This window comes from Rhinatrema bivittatum, chromosome 6 (genome assembly GCF_901001135.1).
Source record: "Rhinatrema bivittatum chromosome 6, aRhiBiv1.1, whole genome shotgun sequence".
Taxonomy (NCBI): Eukaryota; Metazoa; Chordata; class Amphibia; order Gymnophiona; family Rhinatrematidae; genus Rhinatrema; species Rhinatrema bivittatum.
Genome location: NC_042620.1, coordinates 219,420,083 through 219,440,136, shown reverse-complemented (window position 1 = coordinate 219,440,136; position 20,054 = coordinate 219,420,083). Strand labels below are relative to the sequence as shown.

At 43.9% G+C, this 20,054-nt stretch overlaps 1 protein-coding gene across 1 annotated transcript in view; it reads right to left on the bottom strand.

The window, feature by feature from the left end:
- The window catches only part of LOC115094679 (connector enhancer of kinase suppressor of ras 2-like), a 545,829-nt gene that overhangs the window by 39,867 nt on the left and 485,908 nt on the right, over window positions 1–20,054 (bottom strand). Inside the window, exon 10 of the mRNA XM_029607931.1 lies at window positions 11,266–11,412. Within this exon, the coding sequence (XP_029463791.1) occupies window positions 11,266–11,412 (147 nt within the window). The remainder of the gene's footprint in view (window positions 1–11,265; window positions 11,413–20,054) is intronic.

The window sequence follows — 20,054 nt, the reverse complement described above, 5'->3', positions numbered from 1 at the left end:
CCCCAGGGAAGAGGAGTTGGCAATCTGTTCAATGATACTCTTCTAAGGAGAGGCGCTAACAATAGATATATTGTACTTCGCTACTGAGATAGCAATCTATCATGCCTCCGCTGCGCAGTAGCAATCTGTTATATATAGGCTGCTGGCAAGTCCCATAGAAAGAGAAGTTAGCTATCTATATAATACTTCCGTAAGCGGTGTTAGTGGTCAGTAGTGGTTGGCTCCCACAGAGTGACAGTAGTGTAAGGAATGACCACTTGGAGGAAATGGTGAATCCCTGGGCCGATGGCAGATGACAGCGCCCCCAGGAGGAGATCCTGAGAGGAACCACTGGCTAGGCTAGAATATGAAATAAACACAAATAGTTCTTTATTGGGCTGGAAGCTGAACCACCAGTGGTGGAGGTAGTGAGACGATGTGTCCAGCAAGGCTGACGTCCTTCTGATACTGGAATATAATCTCTGGGTTGCTGAGCTGTAGAGAGAGACTAGAAGTAGTGAGTAGACAGGGTATACTGGATACAAGATGGTACACTCACAATAGTAGATGTCTGCAATGGTCTCTATGCCACAGAGAGTCTTCAGTACATTCAAGAACAGGAGCCGTAGGCGAGCACTGGTTCTTATAAAGTCTGTAATAAGAACTCAGAATAGCTGTATATGAAATGGCTTCTAGAGTAGAAGAGAGTCTGTAAAGGATTCTAGGAACATGGGCCCTCATGGAGTGAGTACCGGTTCCTATCTGCAATTTTGCCAATGTAACTCACGATCTCCATACCTGCGATAACGTCTTGGACGGAAGGGAGTCTTCAGAGCTATAGGAATTAGGCCCTTGTGGAGCGAGTACCGATTCCTATCTACAAAAGAACTCACTGTGTTCACGTCTGCGATCGCTTCAGGCAATGAGGAGTCTTCTGAGTATTCAGGGACGTAAGCCCTCGAGGAGTGAGTACCGGATCCCATCTTGGCAATCTGAAATCAAGAAGAGAGAGCGGAGCCCCCATGGAGCGGGTACTCCTGGTAAGTTTGAAAAGGCGCGCAGTGGAGAAGGATTCCCCTTGCTGACTCGGATTGTTGTTGCAAGTATCGTAGACTGCCGAAGCAAGTCCTATTGGAGTTCCTTGCTAACTCATTAGAGATTAGCAAACAAAGACCTTTTAGAGTGAAAATGGATGATGTCACTACGGGGAGACGCCCCCGAGGTTCGCGCCCTTGCTGGTACAAAGTCTGGAGCGTGCACGCACGCACGCGCACCCTTACGTCATCAAGAACATGGCGGATCCGTAGCATCAAGCCAGCCTGGGGACACCGGGACCAAGAGGCAGGGAGAAGCTGTGGCTGCATCTGCCTGTCAGAGCCGAAGGGAGTTGCTCCCAAGGTAGAGAGGGTGGAGCGAGGGTGAGAAGAGACACGAACGCAACACTCACACGCTCACTAACATACATATATTGTCATACACACACATACACTCAGTCACAACCCTCTCACATGCACACTGACACACACAAATGCTCAATCACACACTCTCTCGCACTCACTGACACACAGATGTTCAGTGTCAGTCTCATGCTCACTAACATACACACACAGATACTCTCTCACACTCACTCTCAGATGCACACACTTTATTTCACACTCACAGCTGCTCAGTCACATTCTCTCTTACACTTACTGACACATACAAACACTCATTTACACACTGTCTCACACTAACACACATAGATTCTCAGTCACACACTGACTGACTGACATTGACATACTCAGTCACACACAGACTCAGTCACACTCACACTTGCTCAGTTACACATTATCTAATACAGACGCTCAATCACACACACTCGCTCACTGATACACACATAAATGCTCACACATACTCTCTCACACACACTGTGTGTGAGAGATTCTCTCTGACTGCGTATACATGTCCACTCACTCACTGACTCTTCTCCCTCCTGCAGAATGCAGAAGCAGCAGCAATCCCTCTGATTAAATAAAAACATTTTTTACTCACATTGGTGGTTAGGAGATCCAAACAAAGCCACAGGAGAACAAGATCTCAGTGGGCTAACTGTTTCTGCCGGAGGAGGCATCCCTTGTCGTGTCATTTAGATTTTTTTTTTTTTTTTGCTGCAGCCCCAGGACAAAGGGGGCCTGCGACATAGGAGAGAATGAGGAATAAAGTTGGCAGTGAAACAGCCATGGGAGGCTTAATGGCTGCCTCCCACCAAAAGACAAAGAGGCAGAGCTGGAAAGGGGAAGAAGTTGGATTATTTCCTGCCACTATGGTTGAAAGTAGAGGAGGGGTCCAAGAGAGCAGTGAGAAGAGGGCTAAGAATCCACTGCTACCAACACCACAGAAAAAATTAGTAAACAAATAATTAGTGAGCGAGAGCCTAAGGGGAGGCATGAAAGCCCGGTTCTTTACCTGGTCTTGTTTGCAGCGCCCCCACAGGCATGGGACAACTATGACTAACACCAACCACTTTATTGGCTGGACCAGCCCACTGGAGTATGCCCAAATCTCCAATAAGCCAATCTGCCCCTGCATGAGAGATTTCTTTGCACACTGCCTCAATTGTATGCAAATGTCTCATGCATATTCATTAGGATAGCCTGAAAACCTGACCAATTGGTGGCCCTGGAGGACCAGAATTGCCCAGCCCTAAGTTTCAGCCTTTCAATCATTCAACCCCATCCCCTCTTCCACTTAACCCCCATATCCGCTCAGCCCCTCTTTCAGAACCCCCACCCAAAACCCATCCTCAGCTCCTCCCAGTTCCTCATACCTAGGATGATTCCACCTTCCCATCCTCTCCTCCACCCACCTCCTGTGCTGATTAGGCAGCAGCAGCATGAAAGTTATGGAGGCAGTGCAGGCAAATTTTCTCTCTTGCATATTCATTTTGGATATCCTGAAAACCTGACTGGGCTGGGGGGAGGGGGGTCCCCAGGACAAGGTTGGGAACCACTGATCTAGAGGTTAGTAACATCATATGCAAATGAGGACTTTTTGAGCTCTCTCCAAATAGCGTGGTATGTTTACTCTTCAAGCTCTTCAGTGAGAACTTGCAAACTGGCTGCCAGTTAATACCATCTAGGATCTGGTGTTAACTAGTTATCATGCAGAGTAAGGGTTAAAATCCTTCATGCTAAGCAGCAAAGCCCTCCTGCCTACAGTACTACTCCTCACTGAATGGAATTGCTAGGGGCACGTCAATAATATCATGTGCCCTTTGCACCTTAACTGCTATCATGTGATACTGTTAAAGCGCCCTTGGTGCCATTTGGTAAGGAGCAGCCCTCTTAGCGGGCTTTTCTTTCAGCTTTTCTTTCAGCCTGTGAAGACCTCAGACTCTGTGAAAAGGTAAGTGCATGTTCCGGAAACGTGCCGGGAGAGTATGGGGTGGGGAAATGCTTGGAGCCTTGGGGAGCCTTCTGGAGTGGTGAATGCAATACTTGGGGGAGGGAAGGGGTGAGGAGAGCTGGTCCTGCAGATGAACACCCAATTTGAAGAAGGAGAAGATTCTGTCATGTAAGGGGATGCTGGACTCAAGTAGGGTGGCCAATTGGCTCCAGATTTCCAGATCAGATTGATCAAGGCCTGGTTTTACTCCCCTGTATGCAGGCACTTATAGTCTTGCTTTTCTTAGGGAATGCAATAAGGAAATCAGAATAAGTCCCAGCATGCAATGGGGTAAAACCAGGACTGGATCAACCTGTCCTGAAAATCTGGAGCCAGTTGGCAACCGTAGACTCAAGCAGGGGGGAGAGGGTTCTGGGGGTCTTTGTCAAACTGGGTGATGCCTAATGCACATGGATTCCTTCCTCTTTCACAGGAGGGAGGGAGGGATGCCCCAGTGGGATTTTCAGAAGGCGTTTGACAAAGTCCCTCATGAGAGGCTTCTAAGAAAACTAAAAAGTCATGGGGTAGGAGGCGATGTCCTTTTGTGGATTACAAACTGGAAACAGAGTAGGATTAAATGGTCAATTTTCTCAGTGGAAAAGGGTAAACAGTGGAGTGCCTCAGGGATCTGTACTTGGACAGGTGCTTTTCAATATATTTATAAATGATCTGGAAAGGAATATGACGAGTGAGGTTATCAAATTTGCGGATGATATAAAATTATTCAGAGTAGTTAAATCATAAGAGGATTGTGATACATTACAGGAGGACCTTGCAAGACTGGAAGATTGGGCATCCAAATGGCAGATGAAATTTAATGTGGACAAGTGCAAGGTGTTGCATACAGGGAAAAATAATCCTTGCTGTAGTTACACGATGTTAGGTTCCATATTAGGAGCTACCACCCAGGAAAAAGATCTAAGCATCATAGTGGATAATACTTTGAAATAGTCTGCTCAGTGTGCTGCAGCAGTCAAAAAAGCAAACAGAATGTTAGGAATTATTAGGAAGGGAATGGTTAATACAACGGAAAATGTCATAATGCCTCTATCGCTCCATGGTGAATCCGCACCTTGAATACTGTGTACAATTCTGGTCGACGCATCTCAACAAAGATATAGTTGCGATGGAGAAAGTACAGAGAAGGGCAACCAAAATGATAAAGGGAATGGAACAGCTCCCCTATGAGGAAAGGCTGAAGAAGTTGGGGCAATTCAGCTTGGAAAAGAGACGGCTGAGGGGGGATATGATAGAGGTCTTTAGGATCATGAGAGGTCTTGAATGAGTAGATGTGAATCGGTTATTTACACTTTCAGATAATAGAAGGACCAGGAGGCATTCCATGAAATTAGCATGTAGCACATTTAAAACTAATCTGAGAAAATTCTTTTTCACTCAACACACAATTAAGCTCTGGAATTTGTTGCCAGAGGATGTGGTTAGTGCAGTTAGTGTAGCTGGGTTCAAAAAAGGTTTGGATAAGTTCTTGCAGGAGAAGTCCATTAACTGCTATTAATCAAGTTTACTTAGGGAATAGCCACTGCTATTAATTGCATCAGTAGCATGAGATCTTCTTGGTGCTTGGGTACTTGCCAGGTTCTTATGGCCTGGATTGGCCACAGTTGGAAACAAGATGCTGGGCTTGATGGATGCTTGGTCTGACCCAGCATGGCAATTTCTTATGTTCTTATGTTCTTATTCTGTGAAAGGAAGAGAAAAATGGGAATGCCACAGACAGGGTTTGATATTGCAACTGGAGGGAGGGAGGAAACTAATGCTAAGTGTCTCATTCACTTTGGGCTGTTCAGTACAGGGGATTTCAGATGGTAGTGGCATGTGTACCAATACCAAGGACTGCCTACTCTGTCCATAGCTCACTGACGCAAAATCTCTTTCTATGGCATGTTAAGCAGAGTGTTTGTGAGCATGTTAAACATTTTTGTGAGCTCACACTATTATTTTTTGTATGAATTTTATTGTACTATGAATTTTTAAAGTACTATGTTAAAGGCCCCCAAAACTAAGGAAAATATGAATGTTAAATATTGACATGCCTGTATGTGCTAAACAGGTACATAGCATGTTAATCACTTCACTAATGAAGAACATGCTATGTGCTTGTTGCGCGTTCCGTCCGTACTAGGCCCGCGCCCGGGCCTGCTCATCTTGCTCCTGCGCTGTCGGGCCCCAGGCCATCCTCTCCCGCAGCTGCTGCCAGTGCCTCCCGTCCACAGCGCGCCGCAGTGGCGTCTCCCAGGCCCTCCACTTCGGGCCTAGCTCCATGCCGGAGCGGCGTCCCATCCGGCACCGGCCCCACTCCTAGGCGCGCGCGTGTGGACCGCCTGGCCCTTTAAAGGGCCAAGGGCGGGAACCAGCTCCGCAGCGCAGCCCGATGACGTCACATAGACTTCGTATAAAAGCGAGGCCCTGTCTCCCAGGACCTTGCCTTGGCAATCGGGTCGACACCCATTGTTCTTAGTTTGCCTAACTCCGTGTTCCAGTGTCTCCTTGTTCCAGCGTCTCCTCGTTCCAGCGTCTCCCTATTCCTGAGTCTCTGTGTGTTCCTGCGTCCTTCCCAGGTAGTACCCCTATGGACTGATCTCTGGTACTGACCTCTGCCTGCCTGACCACTCTCTTGCCTGCCACCTAGAACGGATCTCTGCCTGCCTGACCATTCTCTTGTCTGCCGCCTGGAACTGACCCTTGCTTGCCTTGACTACGCTCAGATTGACCTTGGTATTGACCCCTGCTTTGGCTGACTACCTCTGAATTGATACTCTGGCTCAGACCTTTGCGCGTCACTCGGACACTCTCTTTTGGCCTACTGTGACTACCAGACCAACCTGCTGGGAATCCACTTGCGGCTTCCACCTTAGTCCTGCAGGCGCTGCCTGTCTCGCCTGGAGAACCTTCCTGAACTGTGACCTCCCTGAGGTTTCCGGAGCTTCCAGTTCGGGTCTAGTCCCTCCTATCTGCGTCTGCCGCGCACCCTTGATCGTGGTGGGCACACCCCTCCGCTACCTCTCTGGGAGACCATCTAAGGCCCACCTAAGTCCAGGCGGTCCAGGTACCCAAAGGCTCAACCTGCAGAAACCCCGGACTGTTATTGGCGAAGCTCCAGCTAGCTTCTGTCTCCTCGTGTCTCCGCCTCCTGGTGGCAGGCGCTCTCTGGGTCCGACCAGAGGGCCATACCAATCCTGCACCAGGCCAAGGGTCCACCTCCAGCGCAACAGTGCTAAGACCTCCTGAGCAGGAACTAAATTTTAATGCAAAGCAGCTCATTGTAATAGGGGATGGAATCTGGGCAGGGCTAAGCAAAATATCACATATACTATATTGCATGATATCGCCGCAGTAGGGTGATATTGCACAATAAACAACAAATATTTAGCGATGCATCTCCCTGTCAGATCGTTGTCTTAGCCACTATGGCACACTGCAAGCTAAAAGTAACTTTTAAAACTGTTATCCAATCAATTACTTGTATACAAACAGAGAAGAACATCTCAGGTAGCGATCTAGGAATATGGTCTCACAAGCCATATTTTTTCTGAGGCATGAACATCAAAGCAAAACTTAGCAGGCCTGGTCTTATAAGGATAAAACACCAAAGAAACTGGAGACGCCTATCATAATATATTATATTTCAAACACATTATTTTCCAAAGAAATAATATTTTATTATACTTCTTCTCAGATAATGTCACTGAGTCCTGAAACTGTAGTAATGGGTATTGCTAATAGAAAAGGGAATGTCTCAGGCATGATGCGGTTGCATTAACTAACTGGTTGCATTAACCTTGTAATGACAGCAGAAAAGGATAAAATAGTCTACCCAGTCTGCCAGGCAAGTTCTTATGGTAATATCTGCTGCACCATGCAGGTTACCCCCATGTTTCTCTTAAGGGTAGCAACTGCCACTCTGTGCAGTTATCGCCAAAAATAATTTTACTGCTAACAACATTTTTACTGGGTGATGAGCCTTCTTGAAAATTCAGATAGTGCTACTTGATGTGCTTTGCTTATGAATTTAGCCGTAGAAGGAGTCCTGTGCTTTTCCCCATATGTATGCATATCAGTACCCCAGACCGTAAAAGTCAGGGCCTGTGCTACCCACAGTGATCAGTGAGCATGGAAGTAATAAATGTATGCACAAAATTAACGCCACTTAGTAAAGCTTTCCAAATGTAACCTGACGGTTTAATGATGTAATTAGCATGAAAAAACACAGAATGCTTGCCTAAAAAGGGTACACAAATACCAGTTCTGCTAATTGTAAAAAAGGTTACATTAAGTAAAACTAATAAGTCCAAAATATCAAGACATGATTCCTGAATCACATTTATTAGATTTGTAAACAAAGCTGTGTGTGCATACCCAGAATAACTGGAACAATGGTCTTTTTAAACACACTGGCTATGTAAACCATTGTGAATTCTAGCCTGCATTTTTTGGTGCTTTTAAAGAATTAATGTGGTACTAGTTCAAGAAGGAAACTGCAGTGCCATGCTCTGAATAAGAAAACTGGCAGCATAAAAAATGAATATTCATCAAAGGGGAAGTATTATCACTCGATCACTTGATTAAAATGCACTAAACTCTGGGAGGATTCTTTGATAAGAGAGAACAAATGAACATAGCTTTAGCTTGCCATTAAAAGACAGCATCTCAATATTATTTTAAAAGACCATGGATCCAAAGCAACAAAAGCTGCAGAAAGTGTTGCGGTGTTATTCCGAATCGCATGCTCAGACGCTCAGGTGAAGTGTTACTGAAGACGGTATCCCTCAGTATATCTCATCATAAACACAGCAGGGCGTCCGTAGAGCTGTCCTTTGTACACCATTAGAGTTGCCATCTCACCTAGATAATGCCAAAGAATAGGGCTGCACAAACTGGTGACCCCACACGCCGCTGGGTTTTCTGAATATCCACAATGAACATACATTGGAAACCCAGTGTATGCAAATTTACTTCCTGCATATTCATTGCAGATATCCTGAAAACTCAGCTGACTGACTAGCTTTTGGCAGCCCTGCAAAAGAAGTAGTTAGTCCCTCCCCATTACACACACGTGGTGATGTAGTCTTACTTTTATTTAGGGGAATAAGGACCACAACTCTAGGAATGCAATGGGGCAAAACCAAGAATGCCTCAGCCTCTCTGGGTTGAGCTCTACATCATTGTGATCCCTTATGTTGGGAAGTGGAGGGAGGGAGGAATTTTTACAGTGGGGGAGATCTGGCTGAAGCTTCTCCAAAGGGGGGACAGGCTTTTTCACTCTTACATGTAGTACCAAAATGCTGCTCAAATAAGGTGCAAGAGTATTTGCATGTGGGATTGTCCCTGGTCACTGCTGGGTTCCATCTATACTTGAACTAGTGCTAGTTCAGAAATGCTGGAGCAGAGAGGAATGATGTATGCACTTAGAAATTTTCAAACCACTCCATGCTGCCCCATATAGTGCATATGCAGGAATACCTACAATGCATTGAAAGCACGTACTTTGCTTACCTATTTTATAAACGTGTACATATATTTTACATGCAAAAAAACCTACGTTTTTGCATGAAACCCTAATGTATGTGCATACTTCGGAGTATTTTAAAACATGTACCTGTAATTGAAATCACCAGATTGCTGATTCCTCCACTAGCTCACCTTCTCCAGGTTATCGAGACCCTCTTAGTTCTTCTGCCTGAATTCATCCCTAGTTCACACAGACCTCCCACCCAACTAGTACATGACAGTTGATATCAATTGCGTGAGATAATTAGCAGGTGTAAAACTGCGCAAATAATTTATCATATATATTTGTGTAATCTCTTATAAAATAGCAATTTATGTGCATAATCTTAGTCCTGCCCTGGAATACCTCTAAACCACCCCTTTTTTGCATAAGTATGCATGTGAAAGCAAAAATAGGCATACTTTTTCGTTTATAGAATAGCATACACGTGAGTACAAGCTACTTATGTGCATATATGCTAATTTTACATGCACAACTCATTTAAAAATTCACCCCTCATTGTTTTACAGGGTGGTGTCATGGCCAAACATTCATTCACCATGTTCTGTATTTCTAGTTGCAAGTTATACATCTTGAGGTCGATATTCAAAAGCCATTTAGTCGGATAACTGAAAAGTTATTTGTCTAAATGGCTAAATCGGCATATTTAAAGACTTATCTTGCTATATTCTAGCCAGATAATGAGTCATCTGATTAGAATTTAGCTGGATAAGTTGGGGGCATTCCTAGGGAGGGTGGGAGGTGTTTTGGGGAGGAGCAGAGTTAGCTGGTTAACTTATGCAGCTAACTCTGATCAAGCCGCTAACCTATCCTAAAATTAGCTGGATAAACATATTCGGCTAACTCTTAGGATAACTGAGTATATTCAGAGGTGCGACCTCGTTGCTGAATATACCCTGCTAATTAGCCAAATAAGTTTATCCAGCTAACTAGCCGAGCCGCTCAGTGGCTGAATATTGCCTCCTTATTATCTTGCAGTGTATACAATAGACTGATATTCAGAAGAAAGACTCACAAAATTGACTAAAGTTGTTATTTTTATTGGCTAGTTATATGCATTTTTCAGTACATGCACAAGTCTTTCAGAATTCAAAACAAGCCAATTTCATTTACTTTTGAAATGATAAGTTCCAGATGTGTTTCCATGCTAACTAGATTAATACATTTGACTTAGAGGAATTTATGAACAAATATGCAAACTGTGCATATATTTTAGTTCTGCTCACAAATGCACACATAAAAAAATTAGATTAGATTATTTGCATGTAAAGATCCAACATGAGTAATGCACCTGTGCTTACAAGCTCACACATGCCCCTTTTTCAGCTGTAATAAAACATTCCCGCTTTGGGATTGTTTCCTTGTTATTGTTAAAATGGATTATCTTTACCCAATGTACATTAAACAAGCAAATAGTTGCTTCTATGATAATTATCATAAGACTTTATCATCATGTTCAGTATCATTTTTTTTGTCTAACCAACCCATTAATGTATTGCTTAGTTTGAGATATTTATAACAGAGCTCTCACTATTTATTGAATTCTTGAATCTATTGTCTTCTGTCATACATAATTCCACATTTCCCTTAATCATTTTATAAATATGTTAACAAATGATAGCACTAAACAATGTCTTGCCTGTGTTATTTTGTGCCACTGTAACTTGTCACTGTTATCATCACATTATCTTTTGACAGAGTTACAAGCATGACATCCCATTGGGACTACTGTGAACAATTTAAAGATGAAACTGGGATTAGCCCAGTGGCAGCACTATGTACCACCGTGAGAGAAACCCCAGCTTCTGCTCATCATACTAGTAGGGGCTCAGGATGCTATTAATAAAGTTTACTTAGGGAATAGCCATTGCTATTAATTGCATCAGTAGCATGGGATCTTCTTGGTGTTTGGGTACTTGCCAGTTTCTTGTGGCCTGGTTTGGCCTCTGCTGGAAACAGGATGCTGGGCTTGATGGACCCTTGGTCTGACCCAGCTTGGCAATTTCTTATGTTCTTATGCTGCAAAGGAAGAGTTAATAGGCCTGTGTGACCAGGGGTGGGGGTGGGCTGGGTGAGGCCATTTATCACATAAATGTTGCCCCCTACAGGTGGGGAAAACCATGGAAGGCTCAAAAGGGGGCACATGGTGCTTCAGCCTTAGGTCTTCTCCAAGCCCCCTTCTCAAATTGCAGTGAGGAGGGTTGGGTCACATTCTGACTTGCCTGGAAACGTAGGTGTTGCAGAAGCCAAGTCAGGCCAACAACAAAAGACATTTTTCACTTTGCATAATTATGAAATACAAAATCTATGCTTGCAGCAGTGTTCTTGCTTACCTGGAGAGCAAGAGGTTTCCATCTCACGTTCTTCAGAAGTGCAGGGGCAGAGGCCAGTGTATTCTGAGGACGCTTTTTCAAGGTTAAAATCACTCCATTTGGATCTTCTCGCAATGCATTCACTAGATTCTTTAATTGCCAGCCAACCTTAGGAGAAATCCCAAAGCAGAACTTTGAAAGATTTCAGTTTAAATTAGAAAGAAATCCACAGCTAATTACTATGGCCAGTTATACTAAAACTACATCAGAGTTCCTATTATAAATTGCACATGACCTCTTCTTGGCAAAAATGATGTTGATGCCTTGATGGTACTTTTGATAATGCGCACGAAATGATGCTAAAATGCATCTAAAATTAGACATGGACCTGAAGTTTCATTGAACAATGGCGCAAAGGCATCATTTTCTCTTCTCTCTGGACAAACTAAATTATTTTTAATAATCCACGCCATTCCACATAGATATCATTATGCCGCACTGTAGGATTAAGACTTATAGCTATGGAATAATAATTACAAAATGCATTCTCAGTACTATTGTGGAAGCTGTTAATTCCTTTTTTCGAATCCTTGTAGGTTAACAGTACTGCAGTGTCTTGAAGGTCTTAATTAAAGGTGAACAATCATTTATCCCAGACATGATCATTATCACTGCTGAAAAGAACAAGGTTTCCAGAAATTCTTAAAGACTTTAACTACCATCATTAACACAGAAGTATTAGCTCCGAAGATACATTTGAGTTATGTGCCGTTTATGCTCTTACCACCCAGAAATAGTTTTAACTTTCAAAAAAAAAATATTTTTTTTTTAACAAAACCATTTTTTCCTCTGCTAATTTAATTCTAATATATAAATTGCAAGTAGTGCTCGATTTTTCAAAAGGTCTAAAGTGATTGCTTTTTAAAGTACATTAGATAAGTCATTGGTTGTGATATCTTTAATTGGAGCAACATTAGAATAATGCAAAAGTGCATTATCAGACATGAGCATTCCAGACCACATAGATTTCTTTCTCAGAGGGAGACTACGTGGTCTGGAGCGCTCATGGAGTCCTGCAATCTCTGGTTTTTTCAGCCTCAGATTAATATAATTTCTTATTGCTAGCTGTACCACACTCCACAATTCGACCACTGCAGTTATTATTATAGAATGCACTGCAGTGGCCCAGCTGTTAACTGGGAAGAAAAATATGACCCATGTAACTCCAGTTTTGGCTTTATTACATTGGTTACCGATAGTAGCAAGAATAAAATGTAAAATAGCAATGTTAATACTCAAATTGATTCATAATACAAAAGTGCCGTGGCTTGGTGCTGTTCTTCGGACTTGCACTCCCTCGAAAGCCCCTTGGTTGCAGAATAAGGCACTCTAGGAATAATCAACAACCTTAAAGCAATCACATCTAGGGGAGGTGAGGGAACATGCCTTTTCAATGGCATGACCAGCCCTCTGGAATTCTCTGCTGGAACAATTACGATTAATATCTGCTTGTAAAACCTTCAAAAAGACCCTTAAGACATGGCTTTTTGGACAGTAATTTGCTGAATTTGCAGAATAAATTAGGTGAGAAGGCGTGTTAAGGTTGCAGGACAATGCATGTTATGACATGTAAGAGATGCTTTTAAACTGTGAATGTTTTTATTGTAAACCGCTATGGTTTTTTCTTTTTAGTATGTGGTATAGAAGCACTGTAAATAAATAAAAAATTAATTAATTCAAATAAATGAATAAAAGGGCATGCATGTGAAAAACTTTCCTTTCATTTGTCACTTCATTTTCTATGTATTTCATTTTATTTCTATCATTTAGCCCACCTTAAATGGTTTTAGTGCATGCTAAAATGTTTTAGCACATGCTGAATGAAAACAACAGAAACAAAACATTTCATTGCCTTTTGTGTTGTTTAAATAGGAAATGACACAAAATAAAACAATAAATGGCATCATTATTTTTTGTCATGTTAAAATGACAGCACATCCCTAATGTACACCTGCATCAGAAGGTATCATAACCTGCAAAGTTTTCTCCAGGACCTATGTGACTACCAGAGCGCTGAACCACAGATTATATTACAGCAATTTGTCACAGATTGCACAGAGATGCTTTGCAAAATAAAGGTAAAGAGGTCAATTTACTCATAAAAGTGGGGGCTTTGAATTTTGCACAAGCAGCCTGCAGTTAAAGGTTATGTGTATTTAAAAAATGCACACATTTTTATCTGCAGATTTTGGAGCCATTTCCAGCGGGTGAAGAATGGTCAATTTCTGCTGACAATTTTTCTGGGGGAAATCAGAGCAAAAGTCTGTATAGACTTCTGCCTTGTTTGCTGGTGCTTTGCTTGTTTGCTGGTGTTTGCTGGTTGCTTGTTTGCTGGTGCAAACGGCAAACTATTCAGGTCCAAGTACCTGAATAGTTTGCAGAATTGCAAGTAGTTTTGATTATTTCCCCCTCCCCCAAGGTCTTTGGGTTTAATTGGGTCATACAGAGGATAATTTTCAATTAGCATTTGCACTGATTAAAAGCAATTTACATGCATAAATTACCTGTCTATAAACTGCACTTCCTCAATATAATTAAAAGTATGCATGATATTTCACAACACGTAGACTTTTTGTCGCAATTATGGGAGACATTTCTGCAGGAGTATTTTGGGTGAAATAAAAAAATAATGCACTGGGGGATAACTTTCAAACAAATGCACATGACAATATATATGCATGTACATGGGAGCAAGCAGAGTGATGCAATATTTTATAACACACTTATATGATATATATCATTTTATAAAATCTCTACCCCACAACACATATGTAGGCTTATGTGCAAATACATGCAATGCATTAAAACCACATATATCAATGCATTGAGGGGCAGATTTTAAAAGACCTACACGTTTCGGGCCTATTTTTTAAAGGCCCAGCGGTGCACGGAAAGCCCCGGAACGCGTGTAATTCCCGGGGGTAAAAAAAATGGCGGTCCAAGGGGTGGAGTGGGGCAGTCCAGGTGTGGGGCGTGGCGTGGCCAGAGGCCTCTCCACTGCCGCTGGGCTGGAGGATCGCGCGCCGGCAGTTGGCTGGCATGCGCAAGATACGCCTGCCTCTGGCAGGCGTAACTTCTGAAATAAAGGTATGGGGGTTTTTGGGCTGGGGGGGCGGGACTGGTAGGGGAAGGGAGGGGAAGGTGGGGTGGGAACAGGGAAAGCCAGCTGGTCTCTCTGAGGGCTCAGCGCGCGCAAGGTGCACTAGTGTGCACCCCCTTGCGTCTGCCGACCCCTGACTTTAAAACATGCGCGCGGCTGCGTGCGCATGTTATGAAATTGGGCATACATTTGTGCACGCTGGGTAGCACGCACAAATGTACCCCATGCACGTATGTTTTAAAATATGACCCTGAATGTGTATACTTCTACCTATTTTAAAAATGTACATACGTATATTTCACGTGAAAGTAAATTAGGATTTACTCACGTATATCGGGATTCACGTGTGCAAGTAGGCACCTTTTAAAACATGCATATGTAAAATAAATTAATTAGTTTACCAATTAGTCCACCAGGTCATCCAGTCCTTCTCCAGGTCGAGACCCTCCTGGATCTTCAGCCTGAACTCTCCCAGTTAACCCAGACCTCCCACTCAGCCAACAGTAAACAGTAAGCATGTTTAATATCACTTTCACCAGATAATTAGCAGATGTAAAAATATGCGAGCAAGTTGGTAAATGAACATGCATAAGTGTTGGCTCTGCCCCGGAAAAATCCTAGCCTGCCCCTTTTTTACACGTGTGCACAAAAGTGAAAATATGTGCATATTTTTGATATTTCTAAATATGGAATATGCAAATAGATATTACTTATGCACGTATATGCTAATTTGTATGTGCATAAAGTTTTGAAAATTCACCCTTTAGATTGTATCTGTGTGTATTACTTGTAACATGATGGGGCAAAGGCTAGGCCAGCGGTTCTCAACCGGTGTGTCGTGACACACCAGTGTGTCGCCAAGCACCGGCTGGTGTGTCGCGTGCTCCCGGTCTCTCCCGCTGCTCTTTCTTCCCTGCTGCCGTTGCCGCTGGGCTATCAGCACGTTCAAGCCCAGTGGGAATGGCAGCAGTGCTGAAAGAAGCTGTGGCACCCGTGGCTGGCCTTTTCTTCTTCCCGCGCCTGCCCCCCTGCCCCCCCCCCGTGACCCGGAACAGGAAGTGATACGCGGTGCGCGGGAAGGAGAAAGAGCCGTGCCGCGTGATAAAGTAGCAGCGGCCGCTGCAGCATCGGCCCCCGAGCAATTGAAGCAGCCGGTAATCGGGAAAGGAGACAGCAGCATGAGCCTCCCGCGGTCGATGGAATTCTTCCTTTTTGGCCTGCGGGGGCTGGAGGAGGAGGCTGCTGCAGCTACCATTTGTGCTCGGGGGGGGGGGGGGGGGGGGGAAGAGAGAGGAAGTGAGTAAGAGAGAGAGAGAGAAGCAGCCAGCTAGCCAGTGTGTGAGAGAATGTGTGTGATTGAGAGCCTGTGTGTAAGTGAGAGAATGTATTTGATCGAGAGTATGTGTGTGATTGAGAGAAACTGGTCAGAGAGCTGATGTATGTGTATATGTGAGAGACAATGAAAGTGACTGCTCAAGGAGATGACTGATGTGTATGAGAGAGTGTGAGACAGTCAGGGATGTGACTGATGTGTGTGTGTGTGTGAGAGAGAGAAAAAAAGCATGGAAGTAAGAAATCTGGGTATGGGAGTAAGAAGCCTGGTGTTGTGGGGGTGTATGTGAAAGAAAGCATGGGAGTGAGAAGCCTGTGAGTGTGTGCATGTATGAGAGAGAGACTGGTTGGTAAGGTGATGGTGTGACTGGTGTGTATGTGAATGTGAGAGAGAGAGAATGTGATTCAGGGAATGAGAAGCCTGTGCACGTGGAGAGCGAGCATGGAAATGAGAGAGAGACTGGTGTGTGTGTGTGTAACAGAGAAAGTGATTATGGGAATGAGAAGCCTGTGCATGTGGAGAGAACAAGCATGGGAGTGAGAGACTGGTGAGTGTGTGTGAGAAAGAGAAAGTGATTATGAGAGTGAGAAGCCCATATATGTAAGTGGAACACGGGAGTGGGAAGCCTGTGTGTGTGTATGGCATGAGAGAAACTGTTCAGGAAGGTGACTGGTGTGTTTGTCAAATACTGTTTGGGAGATGATTGGTGTGTGAGAGACAGAAATTGGTCATGGGGGGCATGACTGATATGGTGTGTGTGTGAGAGACATGGGCTCTAAGGAAGAGGACCATGAGTATAGAGCTTAGCCACTACTGCTGCTTCTGGTGTGTGCTACAGCCTGCATGGAAGAGTAGGAGAGCTGCTGGAGGGGGTAAGTAAAGGTGGCTTTTTAAGTTTATTTTTCTTGATTTACTGCCATTTTAATTATTTAATATTATGTGATGTGTCTGCTTTTTTTGAAATATTTTATTGGTGTTTGGAGAATTTTTAATAGTTTTTATGAGTTTTTAATTGTTGGATGTTATTCTGTTCATAGTTGTTGTGAAACATTTATTCTGCTTATTAGTATAGTTTTACAATTATTTCTGTGTGGGAATCTATAGCTGCTTGCTAGTTCTGTTTTCCTAATGAGAGGTGTATTGGTTTTTAGGACCTGATTTAATATTTGTAGTGTTGCCTTTTCATAGATAGGGTTGCTCCTGTTTGAGTGTATTCCATAATACAGGTGTAACTATGTGCGGACTAGTTTATGTGCATTACTACAGATCCTGGGAGTATGTTAGGTCGGTTCTGTGTCTGTTACTGAGATATTTTACTAGCATGTAAGCGTTTGTATCAGTCTTATTTGTTGTGTTTTCTCAAGAGGACATGCATTGGTGGTAAACTGCTGTCTTTTCATAAGTAGGGCTATTGAGCCTGGAAGAAGGAGTTTGAGTTGCTGTTACTGAGATGACACCAGAACCAGAATATCTTTTTTTGTAGGGTGAGTTGTATGGGGAATGTCATAATTCTGCTTTACATCCATTATTGTGGGTCAGGGGGGTTCCCGTGGATGCAAACTATACTTTTACATCTAGCCCTGTGACGATCATGGGTCAGTGTGTCACGCATGTGAGAACCATCTGTCAGGTGTGTCCCGACAGAAAAAAGGTTGAGAACCACTGGGCTAGGCAATACCATTTTGGAAAATGGCCATAGTCTGGGCCAGGAGCCACGGGAGCACTCGGGCCCCCACTGGACCATCGATGCACATTTTACAAGTAAGATGGGGGTCTGGGGTTGGGCTAGGGTGGGGGTGGGGATCCACCAGGGAACATTTTTTGTGCAAGGGAGGTCCAGGGGGTGGGAGCAGGCACTGGATCACCAGGGCCATTTATTTATTTATTTATTTTTAAAGAGGGGTCTGGGGGGATGCTAAAGTGCAAGGAGGGGGTTCCAGCCTCCTGGCCTTCGGGGTCCAGATTGTTCAGTGACTGGGCAGAAACTGTGCTTTTTTATAAGTTTGATCAACTATGGGCCGCCTGCAAGGGTGGCGAAGGGTTGGGACAGAGGCTTTTGCAGACTCCAGGAGTTTATACATTCCTTGGGAGGGGTGCATTCTTGGGGCCAAGCAACCCCTTTAAGACTAGGCCGCAGATGCTTCGGGGCATGTGCAAACGTCCCAATGCACCCACGAAAAATTAGCTACAGCTCTTGAGATGCAGCTAGTTTCAATTCAAATAAAGCTGCTTGCAAATTCTTCCACAAGCTATGTTATTTGATTGGCATAGTTTAAGCTTGTAATGAGCTCATTACAACAGTGTTTGTCACATGGTAAGTGGCCTAATATGGCTTAGTGATTGAGGTGCTAGGTGACTTGTGTTTGTCTCTTTTAGTTAATTAGTGTCATTTAAAATGTGATGAGGCAATTTTTAAAGAAGTTACATGTAGCATATTATTATAGCAATTTTCAAAAGCCCATTTACATGCAGTGATGTTAACTTTCAAAAGGGTGAGCGGGTGCAAATTGAGACGTGCATTGGCGCTTGCCCACGGTTGCGGCAGTTTTATAACATACGTGCACGTACATGAGTAGGTTATAAAATAGCTTTGGTGTGTGTATGTGCTCGCTTAATTTTGCAAGTAAACGTGCCCGACCACGCAAATAGAGTTTCAGCCATGTAAGACAGGGAATTTTATAACCAGCAGGCATCCACGCCAAGACCAGTTTCAGCGATTCGTCCACTAGTTCACCCGGTGTCGAGCTAGATTCTCCAAACTCGCATGGTTTGGTAGCCTGCATTCCCCCCAGTTACCCCAGACCCTTTAAAACCCTCAGGAATGGGTTTTTATTCCAAAACTTACACCTCCTCCATAACAGAGGTAAAGTTATGTGGCACGTGACCTGGGCCTGCGCCCAGGTGCCTTAAGTATTTGTGCGCCCATCTCTTGGCCCAGCCCTGGAATGCCCATGCCCCACCTATTCTATGCCCACACCATGCCCCTTTTTAATTCTGAGTGACATGTGCATGTATTTAGCTGGCTTTTAAAATCTGCTGGTGGCTGTGCGCATGCTGTACCTGCGTGCATATCTCCTGATTTTGGTGCACACTGGGCTTTTAAAATCTACCTCTAAAGATGCACTTATTCACATAAAACTTATTGACAATTCAATGGCATATACTGTAGCAATTTTCAAAAGCCCACTTACACACAGGGAGGATAACTTTAAAACGTGTACATGTGCGCCCATATATACGTGTATATGAACGTGCGGCAAGATGATGCACTGAAACTGTATATCCTGTGTGCACATATGTGCACATTATATAAAATAGGCCTGGCACATTTATGTGTGCTCCTAATTTTAAGCATGTAGATGAAAAGTAGGGAAATAACGGCATTTAGATGCACAAGTGAGAGAATTTTATAAGATGCGCGCGTTCAGGAATTGACCAGTTTAACCAGTTTGCCCACTAGTTTTTCCAGTCTATAGCTATGTTCTCAAGACCCCTCTGGTTCTTTACCTGCACTCCCCTAGTGAGCCATACCCCTCAGTCAGTTCATAAATGGCTAGAAATAGTTTAATTCAGACATACACCTTATCATTAGCAGATGTAACTTTGGGGGTCATTCTCTAACGCTATTGCATGCAAAAAGGGATGTTTTGCACGCGAAATGTCCCTTTTTGCGTGCGATAGATTGGGGTGGATCAAGGCGGAGTCGGCCCCGAAAGAGGAGGAGTCGGGGCAGTACCAGGGTCGACGCTGCGGACACATTGCTGGCGGCGAAAGGTAAGATTCCTTATAGCCGCCAGTTTTGCGCCGAATAACTACACCTTTTATGGTGTAGTTATTCGGAGTGAAAGCCGGCAGCGATTGCACCGCGGATGTGCGATCGCTGCCGGCTATCGCAGGACTGCCCCCTGCTTCCCCCCCCCCCCGCCCTCCATTACCGCCGAATTCTCTAAGGTCTGTGACCTTAGAGAATCCAGGCCTTTGTGTTGAAATGGTACCGGATGCGCGCCCATGCGCATAGCTGAGTATGCACATATAATCAGTAAACAGATGACATCTGATGTTATAGGACTGAATGATGTCACAGGTTGTCAGGATGTAAATATTCAAAAGGACTGATGAGATTGCTGAGTTCTGAGGAACTCCAGGGGGAGCCAAAATGATGGGCTGAGTTCTGCCACTGAGGATCCACCTGGGAGCCACTCCATTTAGATGCCCAGGTCCTCACTCTGCTCTTTTTTTTTTTTTTTGACTTGGCAGTTTCTTCCTGCTCTTTTGTACTTCCAGCTCAATCAGAGCCAGGGCTGAGATCTGGCACCA